The 17,500-nt window shown below is 44.7% G+C and overlaps 1 protein-coding gene across 1 annotated transcript in view; it reads left to right on the plus strand.

Annotated features, from left to right (window-relative positions):
- The window catches only part of aacs (acetoacetyl-CoA synthetase), a 78,619-nt gene that overhangs the window by 34,135 nt on the left and 26,984 nt on the right, over positions 1-17,500 (plus strand). The window contains exons 9-11 of the mRNA XM_037531347.1: positions 6,643-6,723; positions 7,099-7,223; positions 13,554-13,618. Of these exons, the coding sequence (XP_037387244.1) occupies positions 6,643-6,723; positions 7,099-7,223; positions 13,554-13,618 (271 nt within the window). The remainder of the gene's footprint in view (positions 1-6,642; positions 6,724-7,098; positions 7,224-13,553; positions 13,619-17,500) is intronic.

Consider the following 17,500-nt stretch of genomic DNA (forward strand, 5'->3'; position numbering starts at 1 on the left):
CACCTTGTTTGAATTTTCCCATTCCACCTTAAATGGTGTCAGGATTAATCCGAGTCTGAGGATTATAACTAAACAGGTGTGGTGAAAGTGGGTGGAGTAATAATGAAGGTGTGGCTGATTGAATCCGGAGACTCTTCGCCTCTCTGATCTTTTAACGACTTAATAATCGTCAGCAGGATGGCTTCAGACGGAAAACGGGAACAAATACACAAAACACGAACTACAAAGCAAATTAAAAACAGACGGAAGCTTCCTAAATGCTTGGTGGTTGTCGTGGTAACGTCTTCACTAAGTGGTTCTCTAGTACATTGAGCAGGTGAGCGCATCCGTCTTCATAGGTGATCGGAATGAATTCGGTCAGATGGGCAGGAACAGAACGTGGGTTTTTGGCTGGCCGGTTGGTTTAAAGTGCCCTGTCTTACCAGCAGTGGTCACTAGGTGTCAGTGAAAGTCCATTGGTATCACTTGCACAGAAATAAACAGCCGACCTGCTTTCATAATGCATCATTTTTCACAGTCACATTTCAGAGACTTTCACTCCGAATCAGTGCCGGTTTCAGAAAACCTAACAAAGCAACGTTTCACTTTACAGCTTTTCAGTGCAGAGAGCAGAACTCTGGGTTCCTGAGGTCAGAGTGAGCTTAAAATTCTTAGATACGTCATAAATATGGGTCATGTTGACACACACACACACACACACACACACACACACACACACACACACACACCGATCAGGCATAACATTATGACCAGTCCTACAATTATGGACTGTAGTCCATCTGTTTCTCTGCATATCAGGACCCCCATGGACCCTCACAGAGCAAGCACTATTTGGTTGGTGGACTGTTCTCAGTCCAGCAGCGACACTGAGGTGTTTAAAAACTCCAGCAGCACTGCTGTGTCTGATCCACTCAGACCAGCACAACACACACTAACACACCACCACCACGTCAGTGTTACTGCAGTGCTGGGAATGATCCACCACCCAAACAGTACCTGCTCTGTGAGGGTCCATGGGGGTCCTACCCACTGAAGAACAGGGTAACAGAGTATCAGAGAAACAGATGGACTACAGTCTGTAACTGTAGAACTACAGAGTGCAGCTATACGGTCAGTGGAGCTGATAAAGTGGACAGTGAGCGGAGAAACGAGGAGGTGGTCAGAATGTTCTGCTTGATTGGTGTGTGTGTGTGTGTGTGTGTGTGTGTGTGTGTGTGTGTATGGGAGCACAGTGTTACTACATGTAGGTGTATATAGGACACATTACTATGTAAAGGTAGTAAATTTGACTGGAAGTTTCTGTTGGACTGTTCAGTACGACGTTGTAGCCCAATGTGAAAGGCAGTGTTTCCAAATCCAGTAATACTGTGGAAAGTAGAGATTTGTGTTGCAGCATCTATGATGAATATACGTGTATGCATATATTGTGGGGCAGTCGTGGGCTGGAGGTCAGGGATCCAGCCTCATGACCGGAAGGTCGCCGGTTCGATCTCCAGAGCCGACAGTCCATGACTGAGGTGTCCTTGAGCAAGACACCTAACCCCCAACTGCTTCCGGGGTGCCGTGGATAGGGCTGCCCACCGCTCCGGGTAAGTGTGCTCACTGCCCCCTAGTGTGTGTGTTCACTAGTGTGTATGTGGTGTTTCACTTCATGGATGGGTTAAATGCGGAGGTGGAATTTCCCCGCTGTGGGACTAATAAGGGTCACTTAATCTTAATCTTAATATAACTCATATGGGCCATTTTACAGGTAGGTACTTCTGGGTGTATAAAGCATATAATACATATGGAAGTTATTCTTTTTCCTCTTATTACTATAATCAGTGTTATTATGATTGTTATTACATTTAAATACATACGTATAATTTGTAAGGGACATTTGACATGTAGGTACTGGTGTGTGTATACGCATGTAATACATATGATAAGTTATTATTATTATTATTGTTAGTAGTAGTGGTGGTATTAGTACATATAAATACCTAGTATAATACCAGTATAACTGATAAGGGACCCTTTACAGGTACCTCTGTGTCTGCATGTATAATAGGCCCACATATAGAATATTACATATAGGTACTTATAGCAGTATAGTTTGTATGGGATGTATAAATGACCCCACGTCCCGATGAAGTATGAAAAGTAAAGTGTGTGTGTGTGTGTGTGTGTGTGTGTGTGTGTGTGTGTGTGTGTGTGTGCTTTGTCTGTCGGCTTTAGCAGCATTTGTGTCTAATATGTCTCTCGCCAGCTGGATAATTAGAGCCCTATATGTGTATGAACGCGCTCTCTCTCTCTCTCGCTCTCTCTCTCTCTCGCTCTCTCGCTCTCTCTCTCTCTCTCTCGCTCTCTCTCTCTCTCGCTCTCTCTCTCTCTCTCTCTCTCTCTCCCTCTCTCTCACACTCGGCGGGTAATTAAGGTTGTGTGTATGAAAACAGTGGCAGGCTGAGACTCTTAGAGGGTGGATAATTACAGGCCGGGCTGAGCCGAGCAGGCGCGTGTTACAGCGCTGTCAGACCGAGGAGTGTGATGATGAAGGCTCACGTCCCACCCCGCCCCCCACCCCCCCGTCCACTTAAAGCGACTTTAGAGAAGTAATTAGGCACGACTGAGGCTGGACCTCTCCGTATTTATGACCATTACAGAGAGAAATGAGAAGACTTTCGCCGTGCGGTTCAGGAGTAATTGCAGTGATACAGTGTTTGTTGTCCCGGTTCTGAACTCCAGATCTGAGGATTTCAGATGAATCAGTGACTGAAGCTAAAGTGCGAGTTAAAGTGCAGAATATCAGCTGTAATGTGAGGCTGTTTGTGTCCATATCGGATGAATCACGCAGGAATCGCGGTCGTTTTCACGCTTTACGGAGTGGTTTTGCACAGATTTCATTCCTCAGAGCTCATTTTTTATCAGAACGCCTTCGTTTGGAGTGAGCTGTTCCATATGTGTGGAAAGGCCAAGTGTGAGCCATGTTTACTTATACGTTTATATTTAATAAATACACCTTTGGCCATTTCCATACACACAATTAAATACATCTTGAATATTTATATTTTTTTCATATGGGGAGTTAATGCCATACGTCCTATTATAGCTGGATTAGTATTAGCATGCGAGGTCCGGTAATGTAGTCTGTGTGTGATTTGATTGGCCGATTGGTATGAATTGGGTCAAATCGAGCTGTCAGCCCAACACTCCCTGCGACCCGGGAGGATACGTGGTTTAGATGAATGAAATATTACTTAGCAGACTGTAAAAACTACAGACATGGCAGATTCATAATGGATTAAAATCACAAATCTCACTCAGATTACAGATTCAACTAATCCAGCTCCAGTAGGGCTGAAGCCTACATCACTAGCTACCATACATGAGTGAAATTACTCCAGATGACTTGCCAAGTTTACATTATAGCCTAGACTACTTACTACTGTAGTCTGGCTCTAAAGGATTTACCATCATTTTTCATCATGATGCTATATACAGACTAAATGTAGGTATTGTGATATAAACCGAGTCCGTTCTACAGTTTCTCATTAGACTGAATGAATAACCGACTCTAAATGTAGGTATTGTGATATAAACCGAGTCCGTTCTACAGTTTCTCATTAGACTGAATGAATAACCGGCTCTAAATGTAGGTATTGTGATATAAACCGAGTCTGTTCTACAGTTTCTCATTAGACTGAATGAATAACCGGCTCTAAATGTAGGTATTGTGATATAAACCGAGTCCGTTCTACAGTTTCTCATTAGACTGAATGAATAACCGACTCTAAATGTAGGTATTGTGATATAAACCGAGTCCGTTCTACAGTTTCTCATTAGACTGAATGAATAACCGACTCTAAATGTAGGTATTGTGATATAAACCGAGTCCGTTCTACAGTTTCTCATTAGGCTGAATGAATAACCGACTCTAAATGTAGGTATTGTGATATAAACCGAGTCTGTTCTTCAGTTTCTCATTAGGCTGAATGAATAACCGACTCTAAATGTAGGTATTGTGATATAAACCGAGTCCGTTCTACAGTTTCTCATTAGGCTGAATGAATAACCGACTCTAAATGTAGGTATTGTGATATAAACCGAGTCCGTTCTACAGTTTCTCATTAGACTGAATGAATAACCGACTCTAAATGTAGGTATTGTGATATAAACCGAGTCCGTTCTACAGTTTCTCATTAGACTGAATGAATAACCGACTCTAAATGTAGGTATTGTGATATAAACCGAGTCCGTTCTACAGTTTCTCATTAGACTGAATGAATAACCGACTCTAAATGTAGGTATTGTGATATAAACCGAGTCCGTTCTACAGTTTCTCATTAGACTGAATGAATAACCGACTCTAAATGTAGGTATTGTGATATAAACCGAGTCCGTTCTTGGAAAGTGTAAAGTCTGCTTGTTTTGTAAGCTTGAATACATTCTGAGTGTATCAGACAGTAGATATAAGAGGCTATAATAGTAGAACGTGTTCTGTCTCAGTGCTCGGAGTCCCATACTCTGCTTTTTACCATCGGTTTTATAAATAAATGCAGCCGAAATGCTTTAAATCTGCTCCTTTGTGTGACAGGTTATTGGTTATTGCTCTCGGAGCTTGTCGGTGGGAGTTCTCGCAGTTACCCAGCGTCTTCCTTCCTTTAGTGTTCCGTGACGTCCACTGGAGCTTTTGTTATTGTAAAATCCCTGATTTAAATGAACTCCTGCAGGCTTAAGTGTTCCTTTGGAGCGAGAACGTGCCTTATTTGAACTGTATTGGAGTTAAACAGTGAGTCATGGTTAGCTTTGATACCCTGCAGAGGGACCTCTAAGCTTCTTCATCAACCACCCAGCAGCAAACTTCATTTAGCAGAGGAATTAAAGCGCATGTTAAAATGTACACAGTTTCACCCACTTAGCCTGACTGGAGCTGATCAGACGACACGTCCTGGTGTCTGAAGTTTGTATCTGTATCTTTAGCGCAGGAGCTAACAAGTGGTAGAAGCTGCCGGTCTGGGAATTATGATATGAACCGAGTCTGTTCTACAGTTTCTTGTTAGGCTGAATGAGTAACCGACTCTAAATCATCACACACCTGCCTCAAACTGTGCTGAGTTATGGAAAGGACCCAGATAGTAAGAACCTTTTTGAACAGGGTTCTATATAGCACCAAAAATGGCTCTTCTATATTACGATTTCTGGCTTGTTACACCAGAAGAACCCTCTTTCATGCTATATATATATATATACATGCATACACATATAAAACCCTCATGCTATATAGAACCGTCAACAGCACATTCTACATCAATCTTAAGAACCTTTTTACCATGCAATGGACCATTTAAGTGTTCTTTGGGTGTTCACAGTTATATATAGAGCTAGCTGGGACTCCTCCAGCCAGTAGGAGGAGCTGAAGGGCACGAAGGGCTAATTAAGGTTGAGCGGTGACAGCTTTGGGTGCCACACACTACTCTCCACTCAGTCCTGAGTTCCTGCTGCCACGTGCATGTTACTGTGACTCAGCCGGGAATCAGTAAAAAACCTCTAGTCTGGAGTTCTGAGTGTTTCCAGACTGAGTGTTTAGCATGTTGGTTTGCCAATGATGGGGTTGAGAGTTTGATCCCCACCTTTGGCTTGTTACATTGTTCTTCTTAGGTTTGTAGTTTTCTCTTTTATTAATCACTCCTTCGTTTGCCTTTGCATTATCTCCTTCTTCCTGTGCCTTTATTGCTCTGCACTTGAGACCACCCTGTAGTGACTGCCTGGTGGTTCTTCCCGTAGCGTGTGAGTCTAACAACTAGAGGTTTGTGGGTTTGCACCTCATGAATGGAGAACAGTCTGAAGAACCATTTACTCATGCAAAGGGTTCTTTAAGTGCGCATGGTTCTGTATAAAACCATTGTCTTTACTAAAGAACGCTTAAAGAGCCAGTGGGTAGCGCTGTTGCCTCTGAGCGAGAAGAACCTGGGTTTGATTTTGAGGTTGCATGTTCTCCCTGTGTCTGTATGGGTTTCCACCGGGTTCTCCTGTTTCCTCCCACAGTCCAAACACATGCAGCTGGGCAAATTGGACAAGCTGAACTGCCCCATAAATTGCTAAATTGCCCCTAGGTGTGTGTGTCTGTCTGCACTGTGATGGACTGGCCACCTGCCCCGGCTGTATCCTGCCTTCTGCCCAGTGACTGCTAGGATAGGCTCCAGCTCCTCCAGTGACCCAGGAGGATAAGCGGCTTAGATGACCTGTGTGCATTAATATTTGTCCTCTTTAAAATTATTGGTTTGGTTAAGTGTCTGTGTGTCTCTCTCTCTCTCTCTCTCTCTCTCTCTCTCTCTCTCTCTCTCTCTCTCTCTGTCTGTCTGTCTCTCTCTCTCTCTCTCTCTCTCTCTCTCTCTCTCTCTCTCTCTCTCTCTCTCTCTCTGTCTCTGTCTCTGTCTCTCTCTCTCTGTCTCTCTCTCTCTCTCTCTCTCTCTCTCTCTCTCTGTCTCTGTCTCTCTCTCTGTCTCTCTCTCTCTCTCTGTCTCTCTCTCTGTCTCTCTCTCTCTCTCTCTCTCTCTCTCTCTCTCTCTCTCTCTCTCTCTCTGTCTCTCTCTCTCTCTCTCTCTCTCTCTCTCTCTCTCTCTCTCTCTCTCTCTCTCTCTCTCTCTCTCTCTCCCTAAACAGGGCTCTCTCATCCAACACCTTAAAGAACACATTCTCCACGGCAACATGACAAGCAATGATGTCATCATCTACTACACCACGGTAAGTCATAACACCCTGGCTGTCAAATGTTTGGGGACGTCTATATTTCTCCATATTTCTATTTCATTTTAATACAAATTGTCGTGTTTTCTTTGTTGGTCTTGCAGCAACTTACCAGGTTCACTTTGTTCTTTCTTTCTTTTGCTCTTTTGCTTTCTATTTCTTACTTTCTCTCTCTGCTTCTTTTTTCTTTCGTAACCTTTTTTTTCTTTATCTTTATCTTCTTCTTTTCCTTGGTCTTGCTGTCTCTTTGCTTCTTTTTCTTTTCTCCCTCTCTTTTTAATTTTTCCTCTTTTTCTTTATCTCTCTGATTATTTTTGTTTTATTTCTTTCTTCCTTTCTTTCTTTCTGTGCCTCATTACCCCCCCTCTCTAGACTGGGTGGATGATGTGGAACTGGCTGATTACCTCGTTGGCTGTCGGAGCTTCAGTGGTTCTGTATGATGGTTCTCCTCTGGTTCCAACTCCTAACGTGCTGTGGGACCTGGTGGATCGGCTTGGGTGAGTGAGAGAGAGAGAGAGAGAGATATTGTGATTATTAGGGCCGTCAATTGATTAATATAACTCCTCACACTTGCTCGCCTTCATTCAGGCCCTCAGTGTGAATAAGCCACTCAGTCTTGGCTGACTGCCCCTTTATAAATGACTATTAAATATGAATTATTAAAAAATAAGATGCATTGGAGGGACAGTCTGAATGATCCAGTCCAGACTCGGTCGTCTCTGCAGGGTCTGCAGGATTCGCCCCGTTTTCGTTCCAGCTTCATCTTCGCTGTAACACCGTTGTCACCACGCGGTCGGTGATGTCATCAGCGTGTAATTGGCCAGCAGTGTGACAGCACTCATCACTCTGACCTTTACGTGACTGACGTGTCGCCACGGCAACATGGAGAAAGAGTCGCGATTGGTCAGCGGTGATTCAGCCTTGAGTTATTGTAGTGATCCGTTACTGAGCTTTATGAGGAGCCGTCCAAAACCGGAGAACTCCGAGTGGAGGGAGTGTGTGTATATATGCAAGATTTGTGTTCCTCAGCACACACACACACACACACACACACACACACACACACACACACACACACACACACACACAGTTCTCCTGGCTGGTAGTGCAATCCTTTATTCTTAGCTTTCATTGTCTCTCTTTAAAGAGGTAAAAAATAGAGACAATGGAAGAGCCGGCTTTAGGGAACGTATTCTGCTTTCATTACCTGCTGTGCTGTAGCTGGAGCAGCTGAATGTGGGGTTTTTGAAGTTAGCAGTGCTCCACTCCTCCATCTGGGATATATATATATATATATATATATATATAAACCTCTGCCTCATATCTACACTCAATTCAGTTCTACAGTTACAGACTGTAGTCCATCTGGTTCTCTGATACTTTGCCCTGTTCTTCAGTGGTCAGGACCCCCATGGACCCTCACAGAGCAGGTACTGTTTAGGCGGATCAGGCTTAGGCTCTTTAAAATATTACAAGATATAAAATGTTCTACGCTTGAATATACACAGTCTTACGAATCACTAGAACGGAGAGGGAGGGGTTTCCGATAAAGTGGCCAGTGTGCGCACATGGCTCTCCGCTGCAGTATGAATAAAACATACCAGCTCCTCTGTTTCTTCCCATGTAAAGCGATTCTCTGCAAGCCCCCCGGATCAGGACCCTTTGATCCTGGCAGATTCATCGGGCCGGATGTTTTAAAGCAGGTCGATATTTAATCGGCTGGACGTTGTACAATCCATGCAAATGCGAGGAGTGAAGGCGCTGCATGGAAGCACGTTTGGGAGAGCAGGGCAGTGCGTCGTCACGTCGCCCTGGAGCGGGATTATTACAGGCTAAGGAAATTGGCCTGGTGTTCTGTCGCTCTTTTCCACACTTTTGGAAGAGAAAGAGTGGAGGTGAATCCGAATGGCTTCAGAGGCAGGACGGATCAATATAAACACAATGCTGCCTGCGAGGCGCTTTAGACTCGTGTCTTTCCTTCAGTGCTTAATTGTTTCTCGCATTTAAAATGATATCCAGTGAAAAACGCTCAGCTGCCTTTAAAGCGCAAGTTTTCTAAACAAAGTCTACAGGGTTTCCCTTCTGCAGATGCAGCCGAGCCAAGAAATTTGCTCGGAACGGGACAATTCGGACGAGAAGCAGGTGAACGAGAAGCGACTTCGGTGGAAAAGTTTCCTGCCAGAGATGCGAGAAAAGCGGCTACAGCTGAGCTGAAGCTGAAAGCAGAGCAAAGCGAGTCTGTCTCCCTCCACCATGAATGGAGTTGAAGTTCTCTAAACTCTCATAAAACAGCGTCTCAGTCATCAGGCAGTGAATTCAGAACCAGCTCATGTAGGAACTTTCTGTGAGGAGCTTTTAGAGGGACGTCTGGTTCCCATCAGCACCACTGTGAACGGTTCTGACTCAGTCAGTTTATCTAGAACGGAGCGTTTCACACCAAACCGCTCAGATTAATTGTTTCATTAAGCAGGAATTTTTGGAAAACGGATGGGATTCCCCTTTAAGGGTTAGTGTTGATTCACGTGCCTGCAGACAATATCCACCAACAAATATTCAGGCCTAAGACGGCCACCGCACAGCGCATACTGCAGTAATACCACAGGAAAGACGGGAGAAGAGAAACGAGAAGGCTCATACAGTAAGCCATACAATGAGCCGGTGCCATGACAACACCCTACTTACATCTGATTGGTGGCAGGTGGCGAGGCGAGGCAGGTAATTGGTTGATTAGAATGTAGGAAGAGCATCCAGATGTCCTATTCTGTTCAAGCTGAAATTGGGCCATGCTTCTCTAAACCACACTTCAGCCAGAGCAAACGTGAAGGAGTGATCCAGCATTTTTCCACCGGATGTCTGTCTGCTGCATCTGCGCCGTACAGTCCATTAACACGGACGGTCGTTTCCACACGTTTCCCTGAACTTGGAGAAGAACAGAGAACCCTGACATTCCCTCTAAACTCACTTATAACAGAAGTCAAAGGGCCGACGCTGAATTCCGTCAGTAAAGGTTTATTTATGTTGAACACGGAGGAAAATTTTCAAAATATCTGTATAATAAAGTCGTTAAGATGTAATCAGAGCGGTTCTGAGCGGTTTGGTGTGAAACTCTCCGTTCTAGATAAACGTACCGAGTCAGAGCTGTTCACAGTGGTGGTGATGGGAACCAGACGTCCCCCTCTAAAGATGAACTGGTTCTGAATTCACTGCCTGACGACTGAGACGCTGTTTTATGAGAGTTTAGAGAAGATTTTGGCCTTAAAATCAGTTAAAAAGTGCAGCAGCAGGAGTTTCAGACTGAACCTGTTAATTAACAGAAAGTTTTTTTTAGTTTTAGTAAATCTGCCTTTTACTGCCATTTAAGTGTAAAGAGTACCAACAGACAAATTAATATCAATTAATATCACGAAAGTCTGAAATATAGAAGTTTTGTGAATATAAATACAGTTTAATAAAAAATACAGTATATCACCGGAACAAAACCTCGTTTCTCCATTTTTGGCGTTTTTCAGTTTTTTAAATAATTTGTAATTTCCTGTCGCTCTTTATATTGTGTGTAAATTTCATGATGATTGGACCAAAAGAAACGACCCAAAGTGACTTGGAAAGACGTCTGGTTCCATTGACTTACATTAAAAGTAAAGCATGGTTTTTCCTTCTCCTGTAAAGTTTCCAGTTTTGAGATACGAGGTTTTGCTCCAGCAACAGCAACATGTTTGGTTTGTTTACATGCCGTTATTTATTGACCGTTCCGTTTTACAGTACTGGCCATGTAGTTAACATGTGAAACCGTTGAATTAGAGTAGCAGTCAGTCTTTCTAAGAAAGTAAATGGTTGTAATTTTACAGATTTTTACCATCATTGAGGAAAAAAACCACTTTTACTGTCCATTAAAGGGTTTTATCAGGCGCCCCGGCTCTGTTTTTTTTAAATGTTTTAATTATTTCTGATAGTGTGGAACATATTTTTAAAAACGAACTAATGTTGGAGAGCGGCGTACGCACATTATAAGGCAAAATATATTTATTTTTTTATTTTACCGCGTTCATATATGACCATCAGTTTCACCATCAGTACTACACTTTAAAACACACATTATATAATTCCTAAATTAAGATAAAATTTGCTTCTGTAATATGAAAATGTATTCTGGATCACAAACGCTGCACCAGCTCGTCCCAGAGGTACTGGATGGAGCTCCGTCGCTCCCGAGAACCCAGTTCCACTGCTCCACAGCCCAATGCTGGGGGGCTTTATACCCTCTAGCCCACGCTTGGCACTGGACACGGTGACCTTAGGATCATATGCAGCCGCTCCAGAGTGTCCCGGTTTATTGGTCAGTGCTTTCTGTGGAGATTATTCACGCCGTATCAGTAACAGCAGACAGCATTCACTAATTAGAAGGACCGTCTGGATACTTTTGGGCACGTTGGGAAAGTATTTCCTTGATATAAGTCTCCGCTGATGCCACCGATGCCAGCCGGAGAGCAGAGCTTTCAGAAACCTGCTCTCAGACGGCTCATCGGGACGACACGGAGCACGCTCTGCTTTAAAAAGTCGATGTGGTTTGTGGGAAAATGGTGTTGGCCGGCCGTTTTGTGCGGGTCAGATATTGTCTTCTGGTGAGGCGTTCACCTTCGACCTCTGGACATTTAACCCAGAGCGTTTCCATCACAGTCTGTCTGATTGGACCTTGGGCAGGTCAGCGAGGCCAGAGGGATCAATTCCAGCGCTCGGCTTGAATCGATTCGGTTCTAGAGTTCTTGCAGAATTTTAAAGGGCCCGTGGCTTGGAAAACTGGACTTTTCTCACTTTTTTAAAAGAAAAAGGTCGGTGTAAACATGAACGTGTAAACGTGTAAACATGTAAACGTGTAAAGGTGTAAACGTGTAAAAGTGTGAACGTGTAAAAGTGTAAACGTTGTTAGGCGAAAGATTCACCCAGTTTCCCCAAAATGTACTCAGACATGTTTGGGGTTTGACGTTTCCTCCCTTAGAGCAGAATTTAGGACCATTTTGCCAGCTGTGGTCACACTGTGAACTTTTCACCGTTTAACCCGTCTGTGAAGTGAAACACCACATACACAGTAGTGAACACACACACACACTAGGGGGCAGTGAGCACACTTGCCCAGAGCGGTGGGCAGCCCTATCCACGGCGCCCGGGGAGCAGTTTGGGGGTTAGGTGTCCTGCTCAAGGACACCTCAGTCATGGACTGTCGGCTCTGGGGATCGAACCGGCGACCTTCTGGTCACGAGGCTGGATCCCTGACCTCCAGCCCACGACTCCCCACGGTGTGAGGCTAATGTAGCTAATGGAAGCTTTATGTGATGCCTCCGTCACTCCGTCCTGCTAATGTGGCTAACAACAGATGGGAGCTACCAATTAGCATTATTGACGTTTGCTAATTAGTGGCTGTTCACTTTCATTAAAATCTCCTATGACAACAGTATGGAAATTCGATGTGGCCTGTAAGGCTAATGTAGCTACCAAGCAATGGAAACGTTATGGCTTAGCAGTTAGCACATTAGCCAGCTAATGTTAGCTACACAGCTTGAATGACTATTTCAGGCTTTGAGACTTGCAGCAGCGCAAGACTAAGCGCTGTTTATCTGAACCGTGCTGACTGTCGATTAGCTCTATTAACACAGTCATTTAGGTGCAGTTAGCAGTTAGCACCACGCTAATGGCTAAACCTTGAGCTTCCATTACTTTTTAGCTACATTAGCTACATTAGCCTCATAGCTCCAGTGCAAACTTCAGACCCCGAACTCGTCTCTGCTGATCGACGAAGGGAGCTGTGATTTTTCCAGCGAGCCGGTTCTTCGCGTTTGGTCTGTAAGCGTGAGCCGGTTCTTCGCGTTTGGTCTGTAAACGTGAGCCGGTTCTTCGCGTTTGGTCTGTAAGCGTGAGCCGTTTCTTCGCGTTTGGTCTGTAAGCGTGAGCCGTTTCTTCGCGTTTGGTCTGTAAGCGTGAGCCGTTTCTTCGCGTTTGGTCTGTAAGCGTGAGCCGTTTCTTCGCGTTTGGTCTGTAAGCGTGAGCCGTTTCTTCGCGTTTGGTCTGTAAACGTGAGCCGTTTCTTCGCGTTTGGTCTGTAAACGTGAGCCGTTTCTTCGCGTTTGCTCTGTAAACGTGAGCCGTTTCTTCGCGTTTGCTCTGTAAACGTGAGCTGTTTCTTCGCGTTTGGTCTGTAAGCGTGAGCCGTTTCTTTGCGTTTGCTCTGTAAACGTGAGCCGTTTCTTTGCGTTTGCTCTGTAAACGTGAGCCGTTTCTTCGCGTTTGGTCTGTAAGTGCGAGCCGTTTCTTCGCGTTTGGTCTGTAAGCGTGAGCCGGTTCTTCGCGTTTGGTCTGTAAGCGTGAGCCGGTTCTTCGCGTTTGGTCTGTAAGCGTGAGCCGGTTCTTCGCGTTTGGTCTGTAAACGTGAGCCGGTTCTTCGCGTTTGGTCTGTAAGCGTGAGCTGTTTCTTCGCGTTTGGTCTGTAAGCGTGAGCCGTTTCTTCGCGTTTGGTCTGTAAGCGTGAGCCGTTTCTTCGCGTTTGGTCTGTAAGCGTGAGCCGTTTCTTCGCGTTTGGTCTGTAAGCGTGAGCCGTTTCTTCGCGTTTGGTCTGTAAGCGTGAGCCGTTTCTTCGCGTTTGGTCTGTAAGCGTGAGCCGTTTCTTCGCGTTTGGTCTGTAAGCGTGAGCCGTTTCTTCGCGTTTGGTCTGTAAACGTGAGCCGTTTCTTCGCGTTTGGCCTGTAAACGTGAGAATATTTGTGTGTCCTGCGTTTTTTTGCTAATTCAGGCTGTGATTTTGCGCTCAGCCCATAAACTCTCTCTGTTTGTCCCTGCAGGATCACCATCTTCGGTACGGGAGCCAAGTGGCTGGCTGTTCTGGAGGAGAGGGACCTGAAACCAGGTACGATCCGCTCCGGCAAGAGCACATTTCAAACGGCGCCTGGAACGGAGACGCTTCCTTCCCTTCGTCTATTCATCCTGTGCCTCTTTTTTTTTTTTTTTCTCTTTATCATTCGTTCTCCTTGTGGGACAGTAATGAACCTCACGTCGCTCTCGCCATTCATGATGCCTCATTCATTTCATCTCCCTGTTCTCTATTTTTTCTCTCCCTCTTCCCTCTCTCTCCATTTTCTCTCTCTATATGTTTACTTTCTCTCTCTCTCTCTCTCTTTCTGTCTCTCTCTCTCTCTCTCTCTCTCATTCTCTTGCTTTCTCTCTCTCTCTCTCTCTCTCTCTCTCTCTCTCTCTCTCTCTCACTCTCTCGTGCTCTCTCTCTCTCATATTTAGCAGGTTAACTTTAATAACATACATTTATTCTGCTGCTCTTGCCGTCTGCTCTCTGAAGGTTTCTGACTCACTTAACTGCCATGTGCGTGGTTGTGTGTGTGTGTGTGTGTGTGCGTGGTTGTGTGTGTGTGTGTGTGATTTATGCTGCTCAGAAGTGAGTGATTGGTAATGTGTTGAATGAATAGATGAGATACAGAAAAGATAATGGCACTAAACGACACAGAAAGAGCTGAAGCAGGTGAGAGAGCGAGCGAGAGAGCGAGCGAGCGAGAGAGCGAGCGAGCGAGCGAGAGAGCGAGAGAGCGAGCGAGAGAGAGAGCGAGAGAGCGCGATATGGAGGAAGCAATAATGTTATATAGATTAAATCACACTCGTTCACTCCGTTCTCTCAGGGTTCTCTCAGAGCTCTCCGAGTTCTCTCAGAACCTTGCACAGCAAAAATTTGAGGATACAGCTTTTGTAACTGTTGCGTTCTTTTTTCAAAAATAAGTGAGAATTGTTTCTTTACTGGTTTGCAAACCTAAAGGGCCCATATCAAACAAATGTTCCTAATTTTTGACATAAAAGAGTTTGGCCACTTTTCCACTGTTGAGCCTAATTAGTACTAGGAGCCGGTCACGTAGAGAGCCACTTAGTGTAGACATTACCATGGCAACCAGCATCACACGAGTCCAGACAGAGATGAGCAGCAGTGAGCAGTGATTGTGTTTTTAACTGCTTTAAAATGACGTCAGACTCAGGAAAACGTCCTTCACGTGTCCTCATTAAAGAAGGCCGAGAGGAAGACGTCGTGCTCTGAGACGCATAAGCTGGACGTCCATCCCACCGCCGTCTTTTAAAGATCAGAGCATGAACTTCGTCTCCTCTGCAGACCAGTTTCTGCTCCGCCGTGTTGAACGGTATAAACTCTCACTGTGACGCGACGCTCATGCAGAACGGACTGAAACTTTCCGATAGGGAATGTAATCGGATACAGGAGTTTACACGGATATTATTTGATGGATCTGGGTGGTATGGTGGGTAGCGCTGTCGCCTCACAGCAAGAAGGGCCTGGATTCGATTTCCTGGCTGTGCGACCAGGGTCTGCATGTTCTCACCGTGTCTGTGTGCGTTTCCTTCGGGTTCTCCGGTTTCCTCCAACATTTCAAAGACATGCAGTCAGGCCAACTGGACATGGTAAACTGCCCCTAGGTGAATGTGTCTGTCTGTCTGCCCTGTGATGGACTGGCAACCTGTCCAGGGGGTATCCTGCCTTCTGCCCGCTGACAACTGGGATAGGCTCCAGCACAACCATCTCTAGGGTTTACAGAGAACGGTCCGAAAAAGAGGAAACATCCAGTGAGCGGTCAGTTGTGTGGACGAAAATGCCTTGTTGATGTGAGAGGTCAGAGGAGAACGGGCAGACTGGTTCCAGATGATAGAAAGGCAGCAGGAACTCAAATAACCAACCAAAATCTCTGAGGAACGTTTCCAACACCTTGTTGAAAGTCTGACATGAAGACTTAAGGCAGTTCTGAAGGCAAAAGGGGTCCAGCCTTTTACTAGCAAGTGTACCTAATAAAGTGGCCGGTGAGTGTATATGAAAGTCAGAGATTTTTAATGTAATGGAACAAAACTAATTAATCCAATTAGTCTAATTAATATTAAGAAAATCGCACATTTTAATAGTAAATTACACAGAAGCCTCGACAATCAAATCCAATGTCAGAGGTTTCAGTGTTTAATGTGTCTGAGGGGTGTCACCAAACTTTTGATCCCGACTGCACAGGTGTGCGTGGCTCTCAGTGAGGAAGTGAAGGTTTAGGACCTGCCGTGGCCTTTCTGCTGCTCTCCCCCACATTAGAGCCCCAGTGAGGGATTATGGGTAGGGGGCAACCTTATGGGGGTCCGACAGCATATGTTCCGGCTTAGAGAGTGGTGTGTGTGTTGGCGGGAGTGGGTGTGTAAGTGTTAATCTGTGTTTATACACACTGGGTTACTGTGTGTTTGGGCGGAAGGGAAATTCCACCATTTTTTTTTTTAATTATAACTCAGAGGGTTTGGTGGGAAATGGTTCAGACGTCTTTACAGTGGTGGTGATGGGAACCAGGCGTCGCTATGACAACACAGATATAGACACTTTATTTACCATCCAGAACCACCAGAGAACCTACACGAGTCTTCTGAGCTTATATGGAACGTTGATGATGGAAAACAGTGGAAAATCTGGAATAATGAGTTTTCTTTGGGGACTATTTTGCCGCACAGCGCCCTGCATGTCTCCCTCCACCATGAATGGAGTTGAAGTTCTCTAAACTCTCATAAAACAGCGTCTCAGTCATCAGGCAGTGAATTCAGAACCAGTTCATGTAGGAACTTTCTGTAGGAGCTTTTAGAGGGACGTCTGGTTCCCATCACCACCACTGTGAGGAGCTTTTAGAGGGGGACGTCTGGTTCCCATCACCACCACTGTGAGCATTTCACACAAACACTCTGGACGACTCTGTTTACGTCTTAAATATTGTGTGTGTGTGTATGTGTGCGTGTGTGCGCTAGGTGACATTTTGGGGTGACACCTGCTCTCCTTGTGGGGTCTGGCCACGCCCCTGAGGAAGTCTGTGGGAAACCCCTCTGTTAATGCCTGGCCTGGCAGAATGCCCACACACAAACACACACACACACACACACGCACACGCACACGCACACACACACACACTTTAAAGTTCAGTTTAAAGTGCTTCATGATTCATTGATAGTAACCTGCCTTACTCTGATCCGTCTGCCAGAGAGAAAGTCACTCATCTGTTCTGTTCAGCTTCTTTCTCCTCAGTAACGCTACAGATAGTACATTGATTTTCTGATTATTAAAAACAATTCAAATGGATTTCGCCAGGAACTCTCTCCCAACACCCCAGGCGGCCAAACGAAGGGAGAGGACTTGCTCACGGCCGTTAATGTGCTGGAGCAGAGTGAGCGCAGCGTTAGATTAACAACAGCATAATTGGGAATCGACAGAGGAATCGACCAATCGCACTACACATATTTGAGTTTGTTTGCATTGTGTGTAATATTTATTTATTAGAAAAAAGAGAGAAGTGTTGTTTAAGGAATGTGTTGTTGTTGTTGTTGTTGTTGTTATTATTATTATTATTATTATTATTATTATTATTATATAACTAATATCTCGCTGTAGTATCTCCGTTTTTGTCGTTTTCCAGTTTTAGACAATCTGAAAACACCTGTTTTACTTTACATTGTGTGCAAGTTTCACGGCGAATGGACTAAAAGAAATGGAACGAAATTTCTTGGATAAATGTCTGGTTCCACTGACTGTTTTCTTTCCGACAACAGCGATATATTAATGTAATTAATAACATGTCAGTAGAATGTGAGGAAGAAACGTGCATTTTAATTTATGGTTTATGATTTTAAAGTTATTGGTGGATGTTTTGTGGTAAAATGTTTAAATTCTGTTCATTGTATGTTTGAGAAGTATTATTTGGCGGTTGGCTGGTGT

Source organism: Pygocentrus nattereri, chromosome 20 (assembly GCF_015220715.1).
Source record: "Pygocentrus nattereri isolate fPygNat1 chromosome 20, fPygNat1.pri, whole genome shotgun sequence".
In the NCBI taxonomy this organism is placed as follows: Eukaryota; Metazoa; Chordata; class Actinopteri; order Characiformes; family Serrasalmidae; genus Pygocentrus; species Pygocentrus nattereri.